Source organism: Eretmochelys imbricata, chromosome 16 (assembly GCF_965152235.1).
Source record: "Eretmochelys imbricata isolate rEreImb1 chromosome 16, rEreImb1.hap1, whole genome shotgun sequence".
Classification (NCBI taxonomy): domain Eukaryota; kingdom Metazoa; phylum Chordata; order Testudines; family Cheloniidae; genus Eretmochelys; species Eretmochelys imbricata.
The window spans coordinates 16,104,788-16,130,641 of record NC_135587.1 but is presented as its reverse complement, the minus strand read 5'-3'; the positions used below and the strand labels follow the sequence as shown (position 1 = coordinate 16,130,641).

The following is a 25,854-nucleotide window of genomic DNA, read 5'->3' as shown; positions in this document are numbered from 1 at the left end:
GCAATGGACCTGATTCTGTTCTGGCTTGCTCTGCTTTTACACCCATCTACACCATCTCTGGCTTTGATGGGATAGTTTCCGATTGCTGCTGGAGACTCAGTGTCTGTGTATTTATTCCATGCCGGAGCTAACCCATCAAAGCTAGAGACGGTGCTAAGACAGGGCTTGGCAAGCTGAGCTTTTCGCTGATCACTTCGTTCCATGTCTTCCTTCTGCTGGGAGCAGATGGAATTTGATTTTTCACCTTTACCCGGAGCCAAGAGCGATGGGCTCTTGCACGTGCTGCGAGTGGAGGTGGAAAGGCAGGAGCATTGCTGCCCACCACGTGTGCTGGAACACGGTGTGCAGAACGAGCACAGCGGGCATGGGATTTATAGCTGCACCGCAGGGGAGCCCTTCAGTGGTGTTAAGAACCGCTTGCTCTCCCTTCACATTTGTCACTGTCTCTCACGCCCGGGCAGGCTCAGAAAGGTTTCAGCACTTGTTCGAATGCAGAGGTGAGCGCGTAACAGCATCAATGTCAGCACTTACTTTGGAGGCAAAGCTCATTTATCCGGAAAACCACAGCAGAGAAAACCTGCAAACACGAGTTCTCGCTTTTTTTTAAGCCACTCCATTAGTTATGCCGCTCTCTGGGAGTTTTGAAGCTGCCTAACATGCAGCATTATCCAGCTATTAAGCCATGTAGATTGTTCTTAGGAAGACTCTGAATCTCCCCGAGCCCCAAGATCTTCAGGGCTTTATGTCACAATGCATCGCATGCAACCTGACAGGGAGGGGAAGAGAGGGTGGGTGGGGCTCTGCAAACTGAGGACCCCCCCCCCCCCTTCTGCTACCAACCCTGTCTAACATTGCCATCACATTTGGTTCTGCAGCGGAGCAAAAGATCATTGTGCCGGGCAGCCTGCCCCATAGTGGCTCCCTGCTGCGGCCAGAGGTAGGCCTATATTGCAATCCAACATGACTGCAGCTCAGTCAGACGTACCCGCGCTAGCTACCGCCGATAAAAATGGCACTGTAGGTACAGTGGCGTGGAGCTCAGCGTGGGCTGTAGAATCCAGTGTGATGCTGGCAAACCAGGTGCCAGCTTATGCCAAGGTGCCCATGCCTCACTTGGATACCGACAAACACAGAGCTGGAATTAGTCTGGCTCACCTGCATGTTAGTATTGTTAGAACAGGTATCAGAGCTACAAAAATGTGCTTAGTGTAAGTTGCTGCAGGCAATAATCTCCCTTACAACACCTGTCTCCCATATTGTAAGGTAATATTGAAACATTTGCATTGTAACCCTCTGTAACGATGCATACTACCAGAGAGGAAAGAGACATTAATCCACATGAAGTACTAGTCTACACCAGGAGGTGTTATCTCCTGCCCAACAAAGGAAGGCCCATCAACACCAGATGAACTTTTGTGGAATGTCAGAGGACAAAAGACTCTCCCCAACCCCAGAAAGAGAAGACATGCAAGTGAATTCTTCCCAACAGAATTAGCAACTGGAAGCAGAAGCGGGGAAGGAATAATAAGCCCTAACAAGAGAAACTGTATCTTTTATGCTGCTTGGACTCTGAGGGGCAAGGATTACTAAGCATAAACAGAAGATCCCCAGTGTTTGGCCTGCGTTAGCCCTAAAGGACACGTAGAGCTTGCTTATCCTAATTTGTGCATATATATGTTTACCAGCCTTATTCTTGTAAATAACATTCATTTCCTTTTCCTAGTTAGTAAACCTTTAGATAATTTGTTACAGGACTGGCTACAAATCTTGTCTTTAGTGTGAGATCGAAGGTGCAATTGACCTGAGGTAAGTGACTGGTCCTTGGGACTGGGAGTAACCTGAATGTTGTGATTTTTGGTGTATGGGGCCATCTATCACAAAGGCAAGCTAGCCTAGGTGACAAGATAGACCGCAGTACCGAAGAGGACTGTGACTCCATGGTTAGGCTGTTAGAGGGCCTGAGGAGTTTACACTTGATGCTTGGTTGGTGAAATCTAGGTAGAGAACTCGCAGCCAATTTTGGGTTTGTGCTCTGCTTCTTAATGGTCTGCCCTGAGGTTGGTGTTGAACCACTGCAGGACAGCTTGACCCTCTGGGTACATATTTGATTGATGAAGCCAGCGTCATCACATCTACACTATTATTTTTATCAGTGTTATGTCCTCCTGAGCTGCAAACACACTTTGGATTGCAGTGCAGCTGAACCCCAAGGGTGGTCCTGAGTCAGGAAAACACTTCCTGTCCAGTGGAGTTCAAAGAGCAGGTGAGGAACTAATACTCAGTACGGAAGAACCAGGCATCCAAGTAGCTGCATGCAGAGCCTGGTGCCTGAACGAGGCAGAAATGGATTATGGGAAAGACTGCTGGGAACAGGAGCCACACCCTGAAATGACTTGTGTATGAGTCTTTTGTCTCATGACGCCTGCCTTTGCATCTCAGTTTAGCCAGCCTCCCAGGCAATACAACTCTGAAAAGAAACAGAGGCAAACACGCGCATACGGTGAGCCAAGATGCACACACTCAACGCAGCAGAGAGAACTGACTTGTCACTCAACGGCTGCATGCACACACCACTCGGGAGCTCACAAGAATCAGAAACACGGGGCTGGAAACTCACCACTGCTGCACCTCCTTCTCTGTAACTGAAAGAGAAAACAAGAAAGACAAGGGTTAAGCCATTTGGAGTCTTTTCCTCTGAGTTTTTTCATTTTAAGCTGACTGGTTTCTATAGCATAGGTGACTTGACTGCAGTGCACAAGGACCTTCCTGGGGAGAAAATGCCAGCTGCTAAGAGGCTCTTTAATCTACTGCAGAAAGTCATCACAAGAACCAATGGCTGGATGTTAATGCTAGACAACTTCAAATTCAATAAGGCACAAATTTTTAGCAGTGAGGGTGATTAACCATTGGAACAAACTACCAAGGGAAGTGGGAGGATTCTCCATCTCTTGTCTTCAAATTGAGAATGGACGCTTTTCTGGAAGATGCTTTAGCCAACTAGAAGGTACTGTGCTCGAAACTGGGGTACCTGGATGGAAGTCAGTGGCCTGTGATATACAGGATGTCAGACGAGATGATCTAATGGTCCCTTCTGGTCTTAAAATCTTTGAATCTATGAGTATTTTTGCTACCTTTAAGGCTTAGTACATCATGTCAGTTAGCAAAACTTTCTGGGCCAGATACTCAGCTAATGCAAACCAGGAGTTCCACGGGTTTACGTTGTGCATCACCAATTTATGCCAGCTGAGGATCTGGCCCTGTTTCTCCCCGTCTTGCAGCATAAGGTGAAGGCTGACGTAGAGGAAGGCCACTAAACAAACAGGAATTTCTTTCCAATGCATCTTGTGCCATGACACGGCAAGTTAAAAAGTACCTGCTTCTTCTTCTATCTCAACACATTAAACACCCCCAACCCCCCCCGGCAACAGACAGATAAATGGCCTCCCTCCCTGTTCAGCACTACCCCATCTGCCAACATGCTGACTTTAAGAGCTGTCTGTTTGCGCCAGGTTCCTTCATACCAGTTGTCTTAAATGCCATTGTCACATTTCTTCCCTGCTGACTAGCTAAATCTCCAAAGAAAGTGCTCACTGATGGTTTCGAGATCTTTTGATGCCTTTGCTTGTCATACTCTTTTTCTCTTAATCTGAAGCTTCAGAGCTGACTCCCTCTGGGTTTTGATGAGCAGCGCGTGTGAAGATCCCATTCCTTTTCTTGCCTTCCTCCCCCCCCCCCAAGTCCTATTTTTGTTGCTCAATTGTCATGCGGTCCTTTTCAGCTGTGCACAGCCTTCCACAGCGCTCTCACTGCAGGCAAATACACTTAATGATACGGCTTCTACCACAGCACAGGGGCAGAGAGGAAGGAGGGGCTTGTGGACAGAAGGGTTCAATTCCTGGTTCTTGTGTGACCCTAGACAAGTCACTTAGCCAAGCTGTGCCTCTGTGTTAGCCCATGTGAAACATGGAATTAATACTTCCCTTACCAGACTGTGCGAGGGCTAATGCACAAATGGTTATAAAGTGCTTTGAGTTCCTTGGACTAAAGAAGAACACTATTTTCTATTGCGGCAGCACCCAGAGGCCCCTGTCGGGGATCAAGGGTCATCGTGCCAGGCTCTGTACACTGTCAGAACAAGACAATACCTGCCCTTGCTACAATTTATATAAAACATTCATGGGGTTTTTAGCATCAACCTTCAAATTCCAATAGGAAACGATTCCCAGGCCACAGTTCCCAGGCGCGGGCTGGCTCTGAGGTCTGGAAATGATGTTCAGAGCGGTGATGATTTGAAGGATCTGTCTGTAAAAGTCACAAATGCTGGTTGACACGATGAAGGTGTTACTCAGAAAACTGCCGTATGGCTAAATGCTTCTGTGTGAGCGTGGAACCCACCAGGGGCTGGCAAGGTCTGCATCTCATCTTCTCCAGGCCAGGGACAATGGAGAGTTGTCACCCTTAATGACTGGGCTCTAACCAAACAATAGGTATGCTAAGGAGAGTGGGGTATAAGTTTTCTCCATCTTTCCTCAACAAGGGTCCCAGGTTTGGAGAGTGGAAAGTCACCAAGCAGAAGACAAACACCAAGGTGTCAATGCCAGCCCTTAAAACCCCAAGAGACTAGGTGGGTCAGGGGAAGACGCACAATGACACACAGGAATTTCAGGCAGGAGAGGGGAAAGGACAGATTGGACCAGGTCAGCGGATCTCCATCCTGCCAAGAAGATCCCATGTCTCAGAATTCACGACATGGAGCAGACAGACCTAGATAGCCTCGGATGACCCTGACCCCTACCCAAAGAAGGCCCTGGAGTGGTGAGGAAACTGAGGCAGGGAAATAGGTGTAGGGTTTATTACTTGTGCATAGATCTGTGTGTTTCTCGTGCTATTAAAGAAAGAGCAATGCTGGGTTCTAGTCCCGTGCAAAGTCTGTATGTGTTAAACTGTAACCCAGCAGGCTCACACCATTGGCTAGAGCTCAAGAGAGGGTGGGTTTAAGCTATGGGGGAACTTGAGAAGCCAAGACCTGGGCAGCGGTCACATGGGCTGCGCTCTCGAGTGGGCCCAGCGGTGCTAAGATGGCGCCCAGGCATTGTGCCTATTCTGGCTCTGGAGACTTACAGCACACAGGATCCAGCACCTGGATCCCCTGACAACAGTCTGGGGAGTGGTCCAGAAGGCCTGGTCGAGCCCTTCCCCATGACAAGAACTTTCCCTTGTCACCAGTTCAAGCCCTGCTGACGTCAGAACCTCTGCATGGCTGTTCAGTGACTTAATGAGTTAATGGTCGCGCTCAGCCAGCATCCTTCCCAGCAATGACTGAAAGAGACTGACAGGCTGAACTACCTAGTCAGTCCTCCCACTAACAGTACTGAGACACAATGGCAAAGCTGAGTGAGGGACGTTGATGCTGCTGCTGTCTATGCTGTACCCATTCGGTGGATAAATAGGCCATCTCTCTGCAACGTGAAATGTTATACACTCGCTGAATTCATTCCAATGGGGAGCCTATTTACTTCCACAGTACCTCACATTAGCAAAGAGATTTCCAGCAAAGCAGCTGCATGAAAACTCTATTATTAACACATCCTGGGCATGCGTAACTTAATGATATTGACAAAGTTTGGCTTATTTCCTGTCGATTTGCTAAGTATGACCATTTAAACACAGAACCCCGGAGAGAAAATTCTGTTAGCTGATATTAACTCTTAAAAAAAAAAACACCCAGGGTTTGGCCACTTGATAAAACTAACAGGAATTTAAAAATGTATTTTTCAATTTCCCCCTAAACAAGACAACCAGAAAGTGGAAGTTCATCAAAAGGGCGATTCTCAGGCACATAGGTCCCCTACCAGCTGAGGCTTTACATGGAGTTTTGATTGTAGGTGCAGCTGTATTGCCCACCCTGAGGGCTCAAGAGATTGGCTAGAAACATTTTTTTAATTGGAAGCTGAGACTCACAATCACGTGACTCCAGGAGCTGGGGGTTTAAGAAAAAAACACCAAGTAACGTTAGAAATAAAGTGACGAGAGTTGGCACCACTGATGGAGTAGGATCTAAGCATCTCTTAAGGAACATCTGTTTGGAGCTATTATTGATGGGCTGGGAGACAGCTGTCTAAATCTCAGAGGTGCCCATATGTTTCTATCCCAAGCCTGGAAAACACAATCATGCACACCAAGGTCTGTTTAGCAGAGAATAAGCTGCATTTCACCTTTTCATATTCTCTCTTCTTTCCCCATCCTCTGTCTCCTGCAAGCATCTATTAAACCGGTGGTTCTCAACTATGGGCCCCGGGGGGAGGGGGCCGCAAACAAGTTTCTGGGGGTCCACCAAGCAGGGCCCATGTTAGACTTGTTGGGGCCCAGGGCAGAAAGCCGAAGCCCCACCACATGGGGCTGAAGTCCGGGACACTGATCCCCACCATCAGAGGCTGAAGCCGAACTTAGCTTTGCGGGGGCCCCTGTGGCGTGGGGCCCCAGGCAATTGCCCTGCTTGCCACCCGCTAATGCCAGTCCTGGCTTTTATCTGCAGCAAACCAGCTGTTGTGGCACAGGGGGCCACGGAGATTTATAGCCTGTTGGGGGGCCTCAGAAAGGAAAAGGTTGAGAACCCCTGCATTAAACTGAATATGCAGATACTAGGCAACTAGGCCCATGGTCACCAGGCCAGAGCCGTGACGGTGCACTCTCAGCTCTCCCCGCAGCCCCCCTCTCGGGAGTGGAGAGGATACAACACATGTGATTATGCATTTTGCCAAGGAGAAGACGGAATGGTTCCCTGTGTACTAAGCCTGGGACAATATTCTTTGGTTGTCTCGTAACAGATCTAGAGTAACGTAAATTCATGTCTTGAGGGGAAGGACGTGGTTACTCAGGTAAGCAACGTCATGGACCAGGTGGCTGAGGAACGTTACTGGTGCTGGGACCTGTTTGCGCACTCACCCTCTCCTCTGCTGGTGACGCAAGGAGCCAAGGGATTGTGGCTAGTTCAAGGCACCAGCAGGAAGACTGGTGCTAGGAGGCTGGCTGAAGAGGGAATAGCCTTGTTCGTCATTGCCTCCACATCTCCCATCTACATACTAACAACAACAACAACAACAAAACACCAGGTCTGAAATTGACTAGGATAATGAGGCAGAGTGGCTACATGTGGATATGTGAGCAGCTGATAAAAATAGAAACTCCAAGACACATGAACAGATGCCAATTACCTTGAATGGCGAGGCGCGCAATAAAAGAAAGCAATTTTCCATCAGAAAGATTTATAATGTGCTTGGCAAGAAGCATAGACTGGAGAAGGTAGGGACTGGCGTAAACACAACATCGGGGCAATAGAGACAGCACATACAAGACCTGGCTCCAGCGGGATGCTGTTGGCGAGGTGGTTCCAGAAGCCCCTGCTACCAGCTGCCAAAGGAAAAGTGGGCCAGACCCCCCTCTGGTATAAATCACACAGCTCTATTGGCTTCAGGAGAGTGATGCTGATTTGCGCTGGCTGAGGATCTAGCTCGGTGACTTTGTGGTGGTGCACAGAAGCCCCATTTGGGATTAGGGCTCCAGGCCATCAGTCACTGAACACACACCCAGTGAAAAGATGGGCCCTGCCCCACAAGGCTTACAATCTAAGTGCTTGTCTTCACTACACTTACTCGAGTGTTGTCCCGAATCCAAATCCCATCCACACCCACAAGCCTCTTGCTCAAGTGCTTCGCACCTGGGCTAGCGGGCCTGTCAGCGGGATAGGCTAACGCCCGGTGCTGCCAACATTCGAGCTGCTAATGTCACCACTCAGCAGTGTGGATGCAGGCTAAGCAACTTGGACGGCACTCCTCCTCCTATGCTTTCCCACAATTCCTCCACTTCCTTGCCATTTACCGACTCCCTGCTTCTGCATGGGAAGTCACCTACCAGTCCTTACTCACCGGTGAGGCCTTTAAGCCCCATACTGCGTGCAGCTTGCTGTGCTAGCAACATTCCTGCTGTGCGGCTACAGAAACAGAAAGCTGGCATCCAGGAGACGGTCTTCTCGGCGGGCTGCCAGCTGGGAGAGCATGCCAAGCTGGAACCAGCTTACCGAGTTGCTGGGTGAAGACCACTTTCCCGCAGGTGACCAGACAAGTTCTCCCACAATACGCTGCAGCTTAGTGCAGCACCAAGAGCCCTATGATAGACCCCTAGAAGTCCGAGCCCGTCACCCGGGCGCGCAGCACCCGTGTGGGATGCAGCAACTCCAGCATCAGCTTTACAGTGTGGCGCTCTCACCCAGGCGAGGCCAGCTCCAGCGGCCACACACGGGTGCCAATCACTGGGTGACATTCAGACCCGACTGCAGTTCATGGTAAAACTCCCACTGACTTCAGTAGCGCCAGGATTTCACCCCATGTGTCTTCAGAGATCAGATGCACTCTGAGCCAGCGGAGGGGCGTGGGCCAGAATGGAGGCTCCCAGAGCACAGGGACCAGGGACAGCAGGGGAAGAACAATGTCTATTTTCACTGAAGAAGCTTGTCTAGACTTGGAAGTCTGGCAGCCATGTGGGAGATTCAAATGCAGACACCGGGGAGGTAATATTGGCACCTGGGTGGGCGCTCTGCTTTGGCAGCACTGTCTAGCAGGATGGTCAAGAAACAACCCCATTGTAGAGGACAGAGAGGCCTGGGCTTAATGAAGCCAAAAATGACACATCCGTCAGAGAGAGAGGCCTTGTCTACATGGGAGAAATTGACCTGCATCGCTATTCTGGAATGACTCCCCTATGTGGGCGCTCTTCCAGAACACAGCAAGCTACTCCCAAATAGCTATGCTGGACAATTTCCCTGGGTGGACAACCTTTGCCCCTTGGATCTAGCTGTAAGGATGGGATGAGCGGAGCTGTTGGGCTAAGAAGAGCCTCCAAACATTGATGTGCGGAGGTAACAAGTAAGCCAAAGTCGGCCCTGCCTTACACCCCAATGAAGCACCCCATGTGCCCAATGCCCGTTAGATTTAATGCTGCGGGGGCCCTCTGCCGCAGTTGCAGTTTCAGACACCTCTATCGTTTCCTTTGCTGGCTTCAGCGGGCGCTGCAGGTGACCAGCACCTCAGGAGTGCAGATTGCTTGTTTAGATGCCTTCATGTAGATTTAGGAACCCTAGTTTGAAAACATTGGCCTGATCCTCTCACGGAGGATCATGAATCCCCAGTGCAACCCAAACAGGGACTCATCTGAAAGGACAGGTCTGAAAAGCAGCCTGAAGGCACCAGTGTCATTTGGTGGCAGGAAAGAGGTTAAAGGCATTTAATGCTTCCAATGCTGTGGTGTGGGGTTAACTCAACAGGAAAGACGCTCCCCCAGTACATCCACAGCTGCCATAGAGGGGAATACGAACCATTTTCTCCATCTATCTAGCTGCTTATACAGCCTTCGTTACTGCGCTCCCTGAGTGGTCCACAGCCACTAATGACGCCTCCCCTCTTCCTCCTACGAGGGGATGGGAGTATATTCAGGGGATGACGTAGGAATAAGTAATAAAATAACCCCAACAACAGGAGGTCTTCTGTAATGGTGCCAGGGAGGTGTCAGCCAGGGAGCAGAGCACAGGATGGGGATGGAGATGGGGGGTCAGCTCAGACCACCCATACTAATTGCTCTCTAGCCTCTCTCTCCAATTGCATTTCCTCTCAGGTTCTATTTCAGTCTCAGCATCAGTGTTTCAACTCCAGCAGGAAACAATTACGAAACTTGCACTTTTTTTAGTAAGGGAAAAATGCCTCTAACTACACACTCCCGTTGGGTGGGCAGGGGGGAAGGGATGGAACGGAATCCCTGTCATCTGGAGCACGGCGCTCACTCTGGGATGCAAGCAGCAGCCTCCCAAAACCCACTGAGCATAGCCAGCGGAAGAGGCTCTCGTGAGTGTATGATGCTGACAGGTTGGGTGCTCCGGGTGGTGGGACTGTCAGTGCTTACCTACTTGGAGTTGTGCATCTAAATCTCCTAAGTTCTGTAGGAATGGAGCCTCTAAATACCCTAGGGTGGCTTTGAAAAATCTCAGCCTACAACATCAACTCTACTAGAAACCAGAGTGTGCCCTGCTATTATATAGTAAGTACTGTACAGATATGGTCCCTGCACTGGGGATCCATAGCTTATGTAGATGGACAATATATAACACACTGGGAGACCCAGAGAAACTGGACAAACTGGACAGTCTCTACGTAAAAGAATAAATGGACACAAATCAGATGTCAAGAATTATAACATTCATAAACCAGTCGGAGAACACTTCAATCTCTCTGGTCACGCAATCACAGACATGAAGGTCGCTATCTTAAAACAAAAAAACTTCAAATCCAGACTCCAGCGAGAAACTGCTGAATTGGAATTCATTTGCAAATTGGATACTATTAATTTAGGCTTAAATAGAGACTGGGAGTGGCTAAGTCATTATGCAAGGTAGCCTATTTCCTCTTGTTTTTTCCTACCTCCCCCCCCCCGCAGATGTTCTGGTTTAACTTGGATTTAAACTTGGAGAGTGGTCAGTTTGGATGAGCTATTACCAGCAGGAGAGTGAGTTTGTGTGTGTATGGGGGTGGGTTTTTGGAGGGGGGTGAGGGAGTGAGAGAACCTGGATTTGTGCAGGAAATGGCCTAACTTCATTATCATGCACATTGTGTAAAGAGTTGTCACTTTGGATGGGCTATCACCAGCAGGAGAGTGAATTTGTGTGGGGGGGTGGAGGGTGAGAAAACCTGGATTTGTGCTGGAAATGGCCTAACCTGATGATTACTTTAGATAAGCTATTACCAGCAGGACAGTGGGGTGGGAGGAGGTATTGTTTCATATTCTCTGTGTATATATAAAGTCTGCTGCAGTTTCCACGGTATGCATCTGATGAAGTGAGCTGTAGCTCACGAAAGCTCATGCTCAAATAAATTGGTTAGTCTCTAAGGTGCCACAAGTACTCCTTTTCTTTTTGCGAATACAGACTAACACGGCTGTTACTCTGAAACCAGAGAAAGAAAAGCTCTTAGGGAGAACCTAACAGAAAAGGGTGATAGGTTATGGCTTGCGGCTTCTTCTACCTCTGTGTTTGCTTGGGCCACATTCTGATCTCAGTTACAGGGGCGAAAACCTGGAGGATTATCACTGGAAGTTAGTGGACTTACTCTAGATTGCACCTGGTGTAAACAAATTCCTTGCCATCCAGTGTAAATGAGCTCCAGGACTCACTCCAGACTTTGCACAGCTCCGAATCTAGTCACTGACAGTCTCATATTAGGCAGGGAGGCTGAAATGCGAGCTGGAGTAGAATACTGTTGAGCCAGCCCATTCTGCCATGTCCCCTGCAGCGCTGTCTCTCCTGCTGCCAGTGAGGCCTCCTGCAGGGCTGCTGCATACGCAGAGGTACCGTAGGCGGCCCCTAGGCTAGGGGCAGCAGCCTAGGGCCAGCGTGTAACAGCAGGCTGTAAACCACAGGGAGGAATGTCCTGCCTCTTTTAAGCAGCTAATTAACCTTTAGGAATCTGTGGACCTGAAGGTTTCTTCTGGGCTCTTGAGTGGGGAGAGGGAAGTTTAACAGCCAAAGGGCTCAAGGAGAGGAGTGGCCTTTCCTCGCTGGCCTCCTTCAAAACCCCATGCCTCGTCTGATCCCAGTGGAGGGGCTCACACGTCCGCTCTCAAGCAGCCTGAACTGGCTTTGAAATCTAAAGAACAGCGATTTCGTGGGAGCATGTTCCTAAGGAAGGCCAGTCTGGTGACACACAGAGCAATGGGAGCTGTGCTCTAGGGCAATAGCTCTCACCCTTCCAGATGACTGTCCCCCTTTCAGCAGTCAAATTTGTCTTGAGTATCCCCAAGTTTCACCTCTCTTAAAAACTCCTTGCTTACAAAATCAGACATAAAAATACAAAAGTGTCACAGCCACACTACTACTGAAACATTGCTGACTTTCTCCTTGTTACCATATAATTATCAAATAAATCAACTGGAATATAAATATTGTGAGTACATTTCAGCGTATAGTATAGAGAGCAGCATAAGCAAGTCATTATCTGTAGGAAATTTGAGTTTGCGCTGACTGCACTAGTGCCTTTTATGTAGCCTGTTGTCAAACCTGGCAAATATCTAGATGAGTTGATGTGCACCCTGGAAGTCCTCTGCGTACCCCCAGGGGTACACGTACCCCTCACTGAGAACCATTGCTCTAGGGGGTGAGCCCTGAGCTCTCCCACTCCCATGGAGCTAGGTCTGAGCACTGAATAACATTCGGCCTTCTGTGTATTGCTAAGGGCTCCCCGCCTGCCCCCGTCTCTCTTTGCTCCTAGGAAGCTTTCTCAGGGCAAGATCAGGCTCCCGGAGCACTGTCTGCACTGCTCCCCATTCATCTCCCATGGCCCTTTCAACGCTAGGCAAAGATGAAAGGAAACACAGCAAGTCGTCCTGGCCCAAAAGCACAGGCAGGGGAGCCCTGGTAATGATAACACGAAGCATCAGTCATGGCGAGTCAGGGCTACGGGGAACACAGGTTCCAGTCCCCAGTGCTGAGCACCACGAAAAAGAGCTGGCTCTCTGGTCAACACGCACAGGAAAGGGAAGCCTAATGCACTTCCCTGCAATGCCGCCGGAGGCCACACAGAGAGTCAGTGACAAAGCAGAGGACAGAACCCCGGAGTACTGATTACGTTAACACACTTTGCAGGAGGGAGCCGGGTTGCAGCTCTGTGTGATTAAGGATGAAATCCTGACTCCACTGGGGCCAGTGGGAAAACTCTCATCAGTGCATGATTCAGAGCTTGGGGCCCCGTTTGCAACTGTGGGACGAATTCCTGCTGGGATGAAGAATCATCACAACCACCCCCTCACCTTCCACGCCAAGTGCCAGATGCCTCTCTACCCAACTTCTCCAACACACACAGAGCAGCATGGACATTTAAAAACAAAACCCTACCAAAACAAAACACTTCACTGCACATACAAGTCTCCCCCTGGGGTGAGGGCGAGAGAGAAGAAGCCAGAAGTGACAGATGTTAGGCACTTAATCCACATCTGGAAAATACTACAGTGATGAGGGAAGGAGAAGAAGCTATATATATATTTATGGAATACAACAGAGGATTTCACTCCCTATGGTTAAGACCCCTCCATGAAGAGGAGGGAAGGGAGAGTTCCAGGCCTGGTCTACGCATTATCCTGCACCAGTTTAACTAATGGGGTGATTTTATACTGGTTCAGTTAAACTGGAGCAACTGGGTGTGTGGACACTATTTCAACCTGGCTTGTGTCATTTAACCTTGTGCCAGTAAATTTACAGGAACAAACTCAACTGATAAAACCAGTTTAAAACTGATACAAGGTCTACACACACAAAAGTTGCATCACTTTAACTAAGTCAATTGCAACTTCTGTGTGTCAACAAAGCCTTAGAGAAATCAGTGAGAGGGTCAGAAATGTGAGCCCAGGCCTGGTAAATTACAGGGCATGGAACATTAAGCCAGCAGAGATAGTTCCTCCCCCCAGTTTATCTGAGCAACTGGAGACAGCGCAAATCTGGGTGTATAACCTTAAACCTTTCCCTCTGAGCAGCACTGAGAGATGTCGCTGCCTATACTCTCCTACTGCAAAAGAGCTTCATTTCCACACTGCTTCACCTCCGAACCCAGGTCTTTCTCAAAAAGCAGGAGAACAGACAGGATAAAGGAAGTTGGCCCATAGATTGTGGGATACTTTTTACAGACTCCCAGGACCCAAGTTGGGGTGGGGTGGGGCACCTGCATCTACACTGCAAAACAATTGGCTTGAATTCTAGGTCCTAGTTTGACTTGGGTTTGAACCCTCCATATCCGCAGCGAACTAGGACCCCAGGTCCAAGTTCGAGAGATTTGTGTGTAGACAGAAGGGGGGTTTGGGCTCAAGCCTGAGTCTGAGCCCCAGCTTCCACTGCAGTGTAGACACACCATAGGAGACCTTCCAATTCCAACCAGAGCTCCGCAGACACTGAATCCTTCATACATTATAACAGTGGGAAAGTAAATGGATTAAACTCAATGAGCCACAAGACCATTGTCCCTGGGGGTGACTCCATTAATCCCAGTGAACCCACTGGTCTTGAGCCAGCCAGTCGTGAAGTTCAGCCATGTGGAGGAGTCCCCTGCTGTGCCCCTCTGATCCCTGATTCCCTGCATCGCACAGGGAACGGCAGAGGCATTGCACACATGCCTGCAAATTCAGGTATGGCAAGCAACTGGAGGATGCTTCACGCCTTTGTCGGGTGAAAGCAAGCCCAGCACCCCGTTCGCTGCCTGTAAGGAAGGTGAGAGGGGTCAGGGAGGGGAGGCTGTTGGAAGCCTGCCCGAACACAACTCAGAGCAGATGACATCTGCCCCCGCGTCCTGCCCCGGGAGCATTTCTGTGACTGGCTGGCGCATTCTGTTGGCACGTGTGTGCCTTGCCACACACCCTGCGTGTTTTCTGGTACAGCCCTAGTCCCCTGCTGTAACCACAAGGACATGCGTGTCCTCTCCCTTCCCCCTCGCTTACACAATAAATCAGAAGATGACAGCCTCGCCTCTGGTTTCACGGGGACTGTCCCTCTCTTCTGGAGGCGTGCAGATGAGAAACTGCCTAAAACAACATGAAGCAGATCCTGGGATGCGTCGCAGCCTCCATCACAATACGAAACCGAGCCCCCTAATGTGTGCGTGCCAACTTGTGTACGCATGTGCGACTATGAGGACGTGCCTGGCGGACAGTGCATGCTCTTGATGAGGGAGGAGCAGGGCGTGCAGGCCAGAGGAGGGTCCTGGCTGTGACTTCTGCCCCTATGAAAAGTGCTGCTTTGCACCACTTGCCCTGATGGAGTGCTACCCTAGCACAGATCCCCTGCCCAGCCCCTTTCTTTCATTGTACTTAAGAGGAGCAGCCGCGAGAGAAGCCCAGCGTGTACAGTCGAGAACAGAGGCATTGGCCAGATGCATCTGCAATCACTGCACAGCTAGGAAAGGACGCTGCAGCAGCCAGAACAGCCTCTTCAGACATTAACCCACATTGTGCAAATTGCTGACAGCCCAGGCCCAGCTTGGTTTGTGACCCAGCCTCCTGGTCAATGAATCCTTTTGAATCCAACTGTAACACCACAACGGGTGGCGTGGGGCAGGCTCTGTGACCCCCTGCCCTTTGCAGGATGATTCTCTAATGGTGATCAAACCTTTTCCTGAAGGTTTATAGGTTCCTTGACAGCCTGGACTGAAATTGACGATGGTCTCCAGAGGCAGGATTTGTTAATATGCAGCCTGGAGCAATGCCAAACAAAGTACAGCTTGACGAAGAGACCAGTAACAGTTTTATGGTCCGGTCTCTGGTGAGCTACCAGGGACAGAAATAAATACTGTATATCACGCAGGGGGAGGAGAGCTGGGGATCCCAGCAGAGTTTTCCAGGGACACACAGTGCTTCTGGCATAGTTGCAAGGCATTGTGTTATTCTGATCGTCACCTTGACATTTTCTCTCCCACTTCAAAAGATCTCCACAATAATAAATGCACTTCCACATAATGTTTTTCATCCGTACCTCCAGATGCACTGTATAAAGATGGGGAAAGAATTATTAGCCCCATGAGCCGTCCAGTTCTACACTTCCATGATTTTTCAGATATAAGGAAATTAAAGAACAGAAAGATTAAGTAGCTTGCTTAAAATCACATAGGGACTCCCTAGTAGTGCTGGGAACACCACCCAGATCCCCTGACTCCCAGGCCTGTAACCACCCACCACCCAAGTCTATCCCCTGCTATTTCAAGCACCCACCTAAAAGCAACCAGAGGATAACAGCTTTCGGAAAGCACCTACCTGAGCTAGAGCTAAACCAGTGACTTACAGGCATGAGCCTGCAGTCTATTCATGGCCCACCAACCCATCCAATTCACCCCACCTCTACATTTCATTTGTGAAACCGGAGCTAGAGAGGTAGGTAGGTAGATGGGTGGGCTGGTGACCTGGTCTCCTTTCAATGCTTCTCTGTTCCCTGCTTATGGGACAATGGGGAATGGAGGTGACACAGAACCCCTGGGGGACATACATCAGAGCAGAGGTGCTACCTCAGTTCCACACTGCTATATTACCAAGCACCAGCCGTGTGGGTGAGCAGGCCCTGGTTCCTAACTCTGAGCACAGTGAAAAGGTGACTAATGGCCCTCTGGGCAATAGAGCAGAGGGCTGGACCACCTGATCATGTATACACCCAGAGTGAAAAGGCACACACAGCGCAGAAGAACTGCTTTCATTAAAGGGAAACACACATTTGAAAGACGGTGCGTTCCTTGTTAATCTCATCGTCGTTTAACACTCTCTCCTATAACAAGCCTTCCCCTAACCAGCAAGTCCTTTCCCCTTGGCAGAAAGCACCGACTGCATCCCCCCACCAGGTGACACATCACATTTGGGGCCTGAATCTCTAATTACAGAAGAGGAGATGACTGTTGAGCCAATCACTGTCTAACCTGGAAGGGGTTTAAAGCAGGCAGGCATTGACTTCAGTTCCTTGTCGACCTTAATTTCCCCAGTCAGCTTGCTTTTGGGTTGTCTCATCATTCCCACTTCTGCCCTCAAGCAGCTGGTGCTAGCCAGGGCAGTAAGGACAAGATAACGCCCCGAGCGTCTTGTAAACCCAGCTTCTGCCGAGCGCTTCCATAGAGCAAGATGCCATTCACCTTCCCACCTCCTTCTCCCCTCACAGACCGAGCTCTGAGAAGGAAACTCCTGCAGCACCTGCACCTGTTTCCCTACTGCAGGATAAACTCTCCGCTAAGATTTATACAGCCAGCCTGAATGTATCTGCAATTACAGATCCTGATACAGATTCAAGTATCTGAGCTGCCTTTTTCCAGCCCCCAGAACCTGGTCAACTTTGTGCCACTCTGACTCACACTGATCAGTAAAAAGAAAAGGAGGACTTGTGGCACCTTAGAGACTAACCAATTTATTTGAGCATAAGCTTTTGTGAGCTACAGCCGATGAAGTGAACTGTAGCTCACGAAAGCTTATGCTCAAATAAATTGGTTAGTCTCTAAGGTGCCACAAGTACTCCTTTTCTTTTTGCGAATACAGACTAACACGGCTGTTACTCTGAAACACTGATCAGTGATGCTAATAAACGACCCTGCTGCAGCAGGGAGCTGCAGCTAGCAAACCTGTAAACCCCTGAGAAAATATTGCAAAAAGAAAAGAATGCATCCGATGAAGTGAGCTGTAGCTCACGAAAGCTTATGCTCAAATAAATGGGTTACTCTCTAAGGTGCCACAAGTACTCCTTTTCTTTTTGCGAATACAGACTAACACGGCTGTTACTCTGAAACCGGAGAAAATATCGGTTCTCAGCCCCAGGATGTGATTGACAATGCTGGAAAGATATTCCGGGGGCGGAGGGGGAGGAGGAAGGATTGTGAGAGGGGGAAGCACCTTAAAGGTCTGCTATGCCCTTGGGGGAAACGGAGACAACTATCACCCACAAGCCCCTGGAACCCCCGATTCTCTCCTTTCACTCACTCTCTATGCTGATCTGCATTACTCAGCACATTCCAACCTGCTTCTATGTTCGTTTTCAGAGACATGCAGTTCCCGTACGCTTAGCTGGCATTTGTTGCTGTGCTTATTTTCCCCTCCCTCCCCAAAAATCAATTATTAGCTAGATCCTCAGCTGAGGTGTAAACTGCCATAGCTCCACTGATTTACCCCAGCTGGGGATCTGACCCTGAGCTACTAGGGACAACAGATGGACTCAGACCAGAGAATAAGACCCAAACCCTCCCATTCATATTTGAACCCACAGATCTGAATCAGCCACTATGGGGGTTTGGATCGCAATGTGCAAGGGATCTGCTGATGTAACATGATTTCCATTTCAGGGGCAGGACCTCGGCTCCTGTCAACTGCTCAGCAGACTGTTGTGGTCTCATACCCAAGCCAGAGCCCTGATCTGGCCTAACATGAACCAGGGTCTGAAGCCGCCCATCCTGAGCCCAGCTCCATGAGGTCCTACATGTTCTATATAGCACCGGGAGCCGTCCAAGTGCCAAGGCTCCAGGCTTTCATTTAGTGTGGGAAGACTAGTAAAGGTATTAGGCCACCTAAAAGGAAACTACCCTTCCCTAGCTCTATCTAGACTTCCTTGGTCTCTTTCCCCATCCCTATTCTTGTTAACCAACAGACAGACTCTGCCTCAGTTACACCCATGTGAATCCAGAGTGTCTCCACTGAAGGCTATGGAGTTACACCAGTGTAAATCCAGAGTGACTCAGGTTTTAGCTTTCCTGGTACTGCTTCATGTCCGGTCAATGGCTCAAATTCATCCCTGCTGTAACAAAGACTATGAAGTTACAGCAGGAATTAAACCTGCCCTGAAATTTCTTACCTACTACTATCAGAGTTCTTGCTCATGTGACTTTGTACACAACTGCCAGCCAGATCCTCTGCTGGTTTTAACTGGCTTCAATGGAGTGGTGCCGCTGGACACTAGCTAAGGATCTGACCCAAAAGTTCCAGATCAACGTGTCCATCCCAGTGCTTAATTTGTGCCAGAGCTGAGCCTCGACACCTCTAGGCTTGGCCGTCCATAGACCCGGCACCTCTGGGCTTGCTGCATTAGTTAAGAATGTAAAAAAATCGCTTGAGCCCCAGCACCTCTTTTATTACAAATTAAGCTCTGGTCCAATCTAACGAGGTTCTTGTTTTCTCTCTCACTAAAAAGAAAAGGAGTACTTGTGGCACCTTAGAGACTAACCAATTTATTTGAGCATGAGCTTTCGAAAGCTCATGCTCAAATAAATTGGTTAGTCTCTAAGGTGCCACAAGTACTCCTTTTCTTTTTGCGAAGACAGACTAACACGGCTGTTACTCTGAAATCTCTCTCACTAGTACCACTGTGCACACACATTCCGCTCTCTCAACCTGAGAACTGTTGTTGAGCACCACAAAACAGCTGCCTTGTGCAGCCCCCCAGGGATGTGCATTCTAGGCGTGGACGTAGTGATCCCTATAAAGGGCCAGCGTATCAGTTTGTTAAGTGTGCTGAGCACACTGGGAACCTTTGGGAGGAAAAGCACTGAGTAAATGTAAGATTATTTTTCATTATTACCCCGATAGGCATCACTGAGCCGAAGCCCCATGCCATGCTCTGAAGACGGCCTCCTATATCTATAATACAGTGGGCAGTCTAATGGCTTCTGTGTCTTTGTTTTCTCTTACTCTTCTTAAAATAACACTAGAGCTGCAGGGAAAGGATGACTCAGGCCTGGGCAATAGGACATAGACGTTTTCACCTGTAGGTTAGTGGTTCGAATCCAACCCAGATTGGGAGCCATCTGATGGTCCTTTAGTAGCTTGTGTCAAACGGGGGTCTACAGCAGACAAGTGTCCACAGCACAGAACCCCACTAATAGACAGAAGGAGCCGAGAGGCCAGTGACAGAGGGCTGTGGAGCCATACAGAACTGGTCCCTCCAAGGAAGAGGGATGTCAGCAGAGCATCATTGAGGAGGCTCTGGAGATAAACAAAGGGGTTTGGCTTCCAGGGCTTTTCATCCAGCACCTTCCATGAGCAATAGATTCACATAAGTATTTAAAGAATCTCAGACTAGATCTCTTGCCAGCGGGTGTGGCAGGGGGAGGGAGTCACAGAAGGTAGAAGACAAATATAATATCTGGATTTCTGGAAACTTTAAAGAAAAAAAAATCCGGGCTGCATTTCCCTTTGAGCAGCAGCCTCAGTCATTTCTGATAAAGCCTGCAGAGTGCCTGCAATTTACTGGCTCTCTCCAGCTAGGGCTGGTCCCATCACTTCCCATCAGCTCCGCTTCCAGGAAGAGCTGAAGTGAAGTGTCGGTTAAGGATGTCCCAGCTAAGGGGAGCAAGGACTCCAGGTTCACGGATTGGGTTCCAAAGTGATGACGGGCCCCAGCTCCAGCTCATGATTCATACACTGTCTGCAGTGCAGCCTGCGGGTCGAATGCTCCGTCTCCGCCCCCACAGGGCCACTGGGACACTCCGGCTTCCCAGCTCGGCACAGCTTCCCAAAGCCAACGTTGCTTGTGCTGGTTGTAGCACAGAGGGGTTTGCACGCAGTCCCCTTTATTCTTCCCCAGCCTTGCCCCAGACAGGGCTGTTAGCAGCTGTCAGCCACTCGGCTGTTTCTCCTGCTCTGCAGGCTGCATCCTGTCCATGGGAAGCCCTAGCCTCTCATCCCCTCCCGCCCAGCTCACATGAGCCCCTTGAGCATGCAGCTCAATCAGGGCCCTGAAATCAACATCGCTGCCAACCTCAGTCCGGAAACAAAGAGCGGAGTTAGCGTCCCCAAGCCAGAGTTTAAGCCTGCCAAGTAGGCAGACAGAACCAGTCGGTCTGCACCCGAGCCTTGTCAGGGTCAACCAGAGCCAGGGTCCCCCCTGCCGAGTTTAGTTGCTGTTGACTGTCAACAGTTCTCTTGGGGCGTAACTAGACACTGTCTGTGCCCGGAAAGGCTCCTGAGCTGCAGCACAGATCAGATAGGGACTGCCGGGGGGCTGCGTGGAAGCGAGGTGGAGGATGAAAAGGGATCCGTGTGCCGGAGCAGGCAGAGGACGAACACAGCTCGCGTCACGGAGTGGGGAGGTTAGGGTGGAAGCCCGGCCACTGCCCGAGGATTATTATTACACTGCACAGAAAGCAGCAGAAATTATACAGGAAAAATAATGGCTCCCTGCTCCCTTTCCTCACTCCCTTTGCTCTCTCTTCCTAGCCCACGGGCACAGCGACCTCTCTCTCCTTCTGACAGGAGCCCTCAACCCTTCAAGCCACTTCCCCCAGCCTCCCTTCCCGTCACAAGTGGCATAGAACCAGCCACACAAATCCTAGCTCTGAACCTCAGCTGCAGGGCAAGAGCGAATCTCGCGGGTGTCCCAGAGCAGAGTTGCTGCCTAGCCTGCCAGGGAGAAATCCCAGGCCACTGTGCCTCAGTAACTACCACCCTGGTGAACCAGACAGAGAGGTCGAGGGGGCCATCTCCAAGCTGGCCTCCATCCAGTCACTCATTCCTTTTCAATGAGAGACACTCATGCCCCTCAGGGGCTTGTATCATCTATTTTTACTGCTGGAGGGAACTCTCACCAGAATCAGCATTAACGCAGCACCTTTGAGAGGATCTCAAAGCACTTGCAAACTTTGGGCCTTGGTTCTCCATTACCCTGCACCGTGTGTAGTCATTTACACCAGTGACAGGCACTGCTGACTCAGAACAGTGGGGTTCAACACCCACTTTGCACTGGTGTGAGGGGACCACACAAGGAAATAGATCGGCTAGAGACTTTCACATCCCCACTGGGCAAAGGCTATCCCCATGGCACAGATGGAGAAATGGAGGCCCAGAGAGGTCCCCAAGGTCAGAGTGAGAGTCAGGAATGGAACTCAGACCTCCTAACATCCAGTCCCTTGGTTCAAATTCGACAGTGCTTCCTCCACATTCAAAGCAAGTCTTTCCTAGACTCACCATTCCCCACACCCTCCCCCAAGTGCTTATCCTGCTGAGTAATAAAACCGTCGGAAGCTGGTAATGCTGCCTTCCTACCACTCCCTTTGGGTATGACTATACTGCAAGCAAAAACCCACGGCTGGCCTGTAGCCACTGACTCTGGCTCGCGGGGCTTGGGCTAAGAGGCTGTTTAACTGCATTGCAGATGTTCAGGCTCACGCTGGAGCTCAGGCTCTGGGACCCTGTGAGGTGGGACTCCGGGAAGGTCCCTATATGCTATACAGCAATTAAGCAGCCCCTTAGCCCAAGTCAGCTGGCATAGGCCAGCCACTGGTTTTTAACTGCAGTACAGACATACCCCTTGGATCCTCAACCACCAGCAACAGAGCTGCCAAGACTTGGGCTGTAAATTTGCAGTCGGGGTGGGGGGGAGTCTCAGAGCCAAAGCTCCAGCCCAGGCCCAAAGATCTACACCACAGTCTTACAGCCTCGCAGCCCAGGCCCACTGACACAGGCCAGCGGCAAATGCTTAATTACAGTGTACATATTCCCTTTGAGATTTCACTCACTCACGGATCAATATCCCAGCAGCAATGCCATGGGGCCCGGATCAGGCACAGCCCTGGCTGAAAGCTATGGGTTCACAGGGGTGTCCACAAAGGCAGGACTGGGCTCAGAGGGGCTGCATTACAAGAGAGGGCTGTGCATACATCAGGATGTGTAACCCGGGGGGAATGATGACCCAGCAGAAATAAGATCCAGCAGTGATCAGCAAAGTCTTCCAAGGGGCAGAGGAGAAAGCAAAGAATCAAAAAGCAGCACCCCATACACACACACCTGGGGCCTAACCCACACAGCAGGGCAGATCCCTGCTCGCCCACTATCAATATTTCTATTGCAGCAGCACTAGGGGTCCATCCCAGATCAGGGCTCTGTGGGGCCAGGCTAGGCACTGTACATGAGCAGAGTAAGATACAGCCCCTACCCCAAAGAGCCTGCAAACTGAGCTGACCAAAGAAATTATCATTATCCCCCTTTAACAGATGGGGAATCAAGGCCCACAGAGATTAGGCAATTCACCCAAGCTCACACACAAAGCCTGGGACTCTCCAGGGCCCCCACACGCTCAGCTGCTTGTTGCTCCAGCTGTTCTTATAGCTCCTGGGCACTAGTGCATCAGGAGAGGGAAGGCAAATGTGTACTTATCCCCTTGTTTACCAGGGCTCTGGTACTGTCCCAGCATCCTGTCCCCGGGCACTGATAGATGCTGCAGTCACACCACGCCTCCTGGCAAGCAGCGGGGTCACCACTCGCTCCATTCTCCTCGAAGCTGCAGAAGCTGCTCCCAGCAGCTGCTCTCTGCAGGGCAGGCCCATATGCAGAGAGAGGCCAGCTGTGCCTGTGTGTAACCCCTAGTACGGCAGGGAGGTGAGAGGGGATTGCAGATTACAATCCCCGGCACCAGTGAGGGTGGATGTGTAGGAGGTGGGGGCCAGTGGAAGAAGAGGGTACTGTGATTTAAAGGGAGACACACACACACACCCCCAAAAATCCCACGGGCAATGTAAAAATGGGCTCTCTAGAAATCCCTCAACAGCAATCACAAGTGGCAGGGACATTTACCAGCCTGAAATGAATCAATATTTATCCCTCGCAGCAAACAAAAGCAGAGACAAGTGCTGTAATCAAGGTGGCAATCGCCTTAGAAATGGAAGCCCAGCACCCTTGCAGGAGACAGGTGACGCCCACAGGAAAGGGAACGGCAAGGGGAGCATTCATGAAAAGATGGATTGTCGTGGAGTGAATGACGGCGGGTTCCTCCCGCAGCAGTGGCAGCCCGGCTGCAGCCATTGTGTCCGTGCTGAAGGGCTGACAACGGGGATAATTATTTCATCCGGGGCTGCACTCTCTGCAGAATCTAGTTCCACCTTCATTTTCCCCAACACCGGGTATTTTGTGTGCAGACGTGCCTCTCTGCAAACAGCATTAGCTCTAGAAAAGTATGTGTATTATATAAGATCACATTGTTATCTATGATCATATGCAAAGGGTGTGAATGTGTCCAAATATATCCGCCTCTGGGAACAGGCATGTGCTTGCACAACTCCATGGACGTGCACACAAGGAGAGGTGCATTTATACCCCAGTAACACCAAGAGCCCTCTAATGAGATCAGGGCTCCATTGTGCTAGGCCCTGTACAAACACACAGTGAAAGGTGTCCCAAAGAGCTTACAATCTTGATCCACAAATATTATTCATGGTGAAGGCTGTGTTTTAGTCACGGGTAATTTTAGTAAAAGTCATGGACAGGTCACGGCAGTAAACAAAAACTCACAACCCATGACCTGTCCATAACTTTTACTACATACCCCTCACTAAAACTTGGGCCAGGGGGGGACCGCAGATGCTGTGCAGGGGTGGCCCAGAACCCCTGCTGGTGCTGGGGGGGAGATGAGTGGCGGTGTGCAGCCCAGGACCCCTGCTCGTGCTGGAGGGGAGGGGGCCAGGCAGCGGTGTATGGCCTGGGACAGTGCACGGAGCCCCCTGGCCCCTCCGCCTAGGAGCTGCACGAACATGCCAGTGGGAGCCAGAGAGCTCTCTCCCACCAGGTAAGTGCCACCCCACACCCCAACACCTTGCCCCAGCCCTGAGCCCCCTCCCATACCCAAATTGCTGCTGCTGGCTTAGGGGCTGCCCGGCTGCAGAAGTCACAGAGGTCGCAGAAAGTCACGGAATCCATGACTTCCGTGATCTCCGTGACAGACACACAGCCTTATTCGTGGTTTACAGAATGGGAAAACAGGGCACGCAGACATTAAGTAGTTTACCCTTGTGAGTTTCTGCCAGAGCAGAGAATTCAACCTCTTTCTCCTGAGTACCAGAGCCGTGCCTTTACCCAAAGACCAATCTTCCTCCCAACAAACAGCTGCGCTCTGGGAACTGGGAACCGCCCTTGCGACTCCCACTAGCACTCACTCCCACCTCTGCAGTTTTCTGAAAGATCATTCTTTTCGGATGACATTTTCCAACTCTGGGCTAAGCCCCAAAGGCAAAGTGATCTGGAAATTCTGAGCCAAACCCGTTCAGCCATTCTTGAGTGATTCAAGGTTCTGCTGTAAACCTATTTCTTGGTATTAATGGTCCTTTGTGCACACACAGCTCAGAGGATGGGCTTTCTGGCTGAGACACACGACGGATCTCAGTTTCTCCATCAATACAATGGGGAAAATAATAGCTGTCTACCTCCCAGGGGCAGTGTGAGAGTTAATTCATTATGTATTTGTCAGGTGCTTTGAGATTCCCACATGGAAAGCGAGTGTCATTTGTTATTATAAATCCACTGACACCATAAAACTGGATCCTGCAGCCAGTTACACTCCTGCAACTGAACTCACAGGGGCTGGACAGATGTACCCAGGGGCTGAACTGGGCCCCTAGATTTCAACAGATTTTATTCGACTCCCCTGGGTTTTCTATTCTTCAGGGGAGGCCCTGCCCTCATGTCCTGCACACCAGCCTCCCATCGACCTCAGGGAGAGCCATGCAGGGCCTGAGTTGGGCCTCGCTGGGTTTAGGAATCAACCAGCTGACGTCTCACTGGGGCTGTGGCCAGCCAGAGAAAAAGCCACTGCTAGGGTGCAAACCACCCCCCTCATCTCCTCCATCAACCTTTTCTAATGAGGTAAGTCAACTCCTGAGCCCAGCTGTGGTCATTTGCACGGAGTGTCTGGGAGACAAGCAGACAAACCCCCTGGATGGAATCCTTGACGCTTTTTGAAGGAGCCGAGAGTTGGGCACCAAATTCCTGTTGAGTTGGGGGCCTCCAGATCCTTTAGTCTCCTAGGAAAATCACAGCCTTGGTCTGATGAGCTGGATCCATTGTAATTTCAGACCACGCTGGTCCCAGAACCCACACTGACAGCTTCCTAGCAAGGAAAAGGGCTGCATCACAGCTCACTAGGAAAGCGCTAATCCAGCCTCCCTGCCATAGACAGGTCCTGAAGGAGCCTGGGGACCACTGCGAAAGCAGAACATGAAATGAGATCAGTGCCAGAGCTGGCTGCCAGGGTGTTTGCTTCCGGAGGCAGCTTAGTTTTAACATATTTAATCAGATACCTTTTAAAGCTAATGGAAGCTTTGTCTGTACGAGATGCTACTGTGACAGATTTCCAGCAATGGTGCAGCTGCAGGGCTGGCAACAGAGGCAAGCACTGGCATGGCCCAGGCACAGTGAGTTCAGCATCATGCTCTGGGCAGATTCTCAGGGGACGGTGAAGAGAGAGGTTGTGTAAGCCGATGGATCAGCGACTGCACGGGGACTCTGGAGACGTCTCCCACCGGTAACAGTGCCACTTGGGGTCCCATTCTCTCTCCG

At 50.3% G+C, this 25,854-nt stretch overlaps 1 protein-coding gene across 1 annotated transcript in view; it reads right to left on the bottom strand.

Moving 5' to 3' along the window:
- Positions 1-25,854, bottom strand: part of NCS1 (neuronal calcium sensor 1) — a 93,593-nt gene that overhangs the window by 45,927 nt on the left and 21,812 nt on the right. Inside the window, exon 2 of the mRNA XM_077835852.1 lies at positions 2,618-2,642. Coding sequence (XP_077691978.1) covers positions 2,618-2,642 — 25 coding nt within the window. The remainder of the gene's footprint in view (positions 1-2,617; positions 2,643-25,854) is intronic.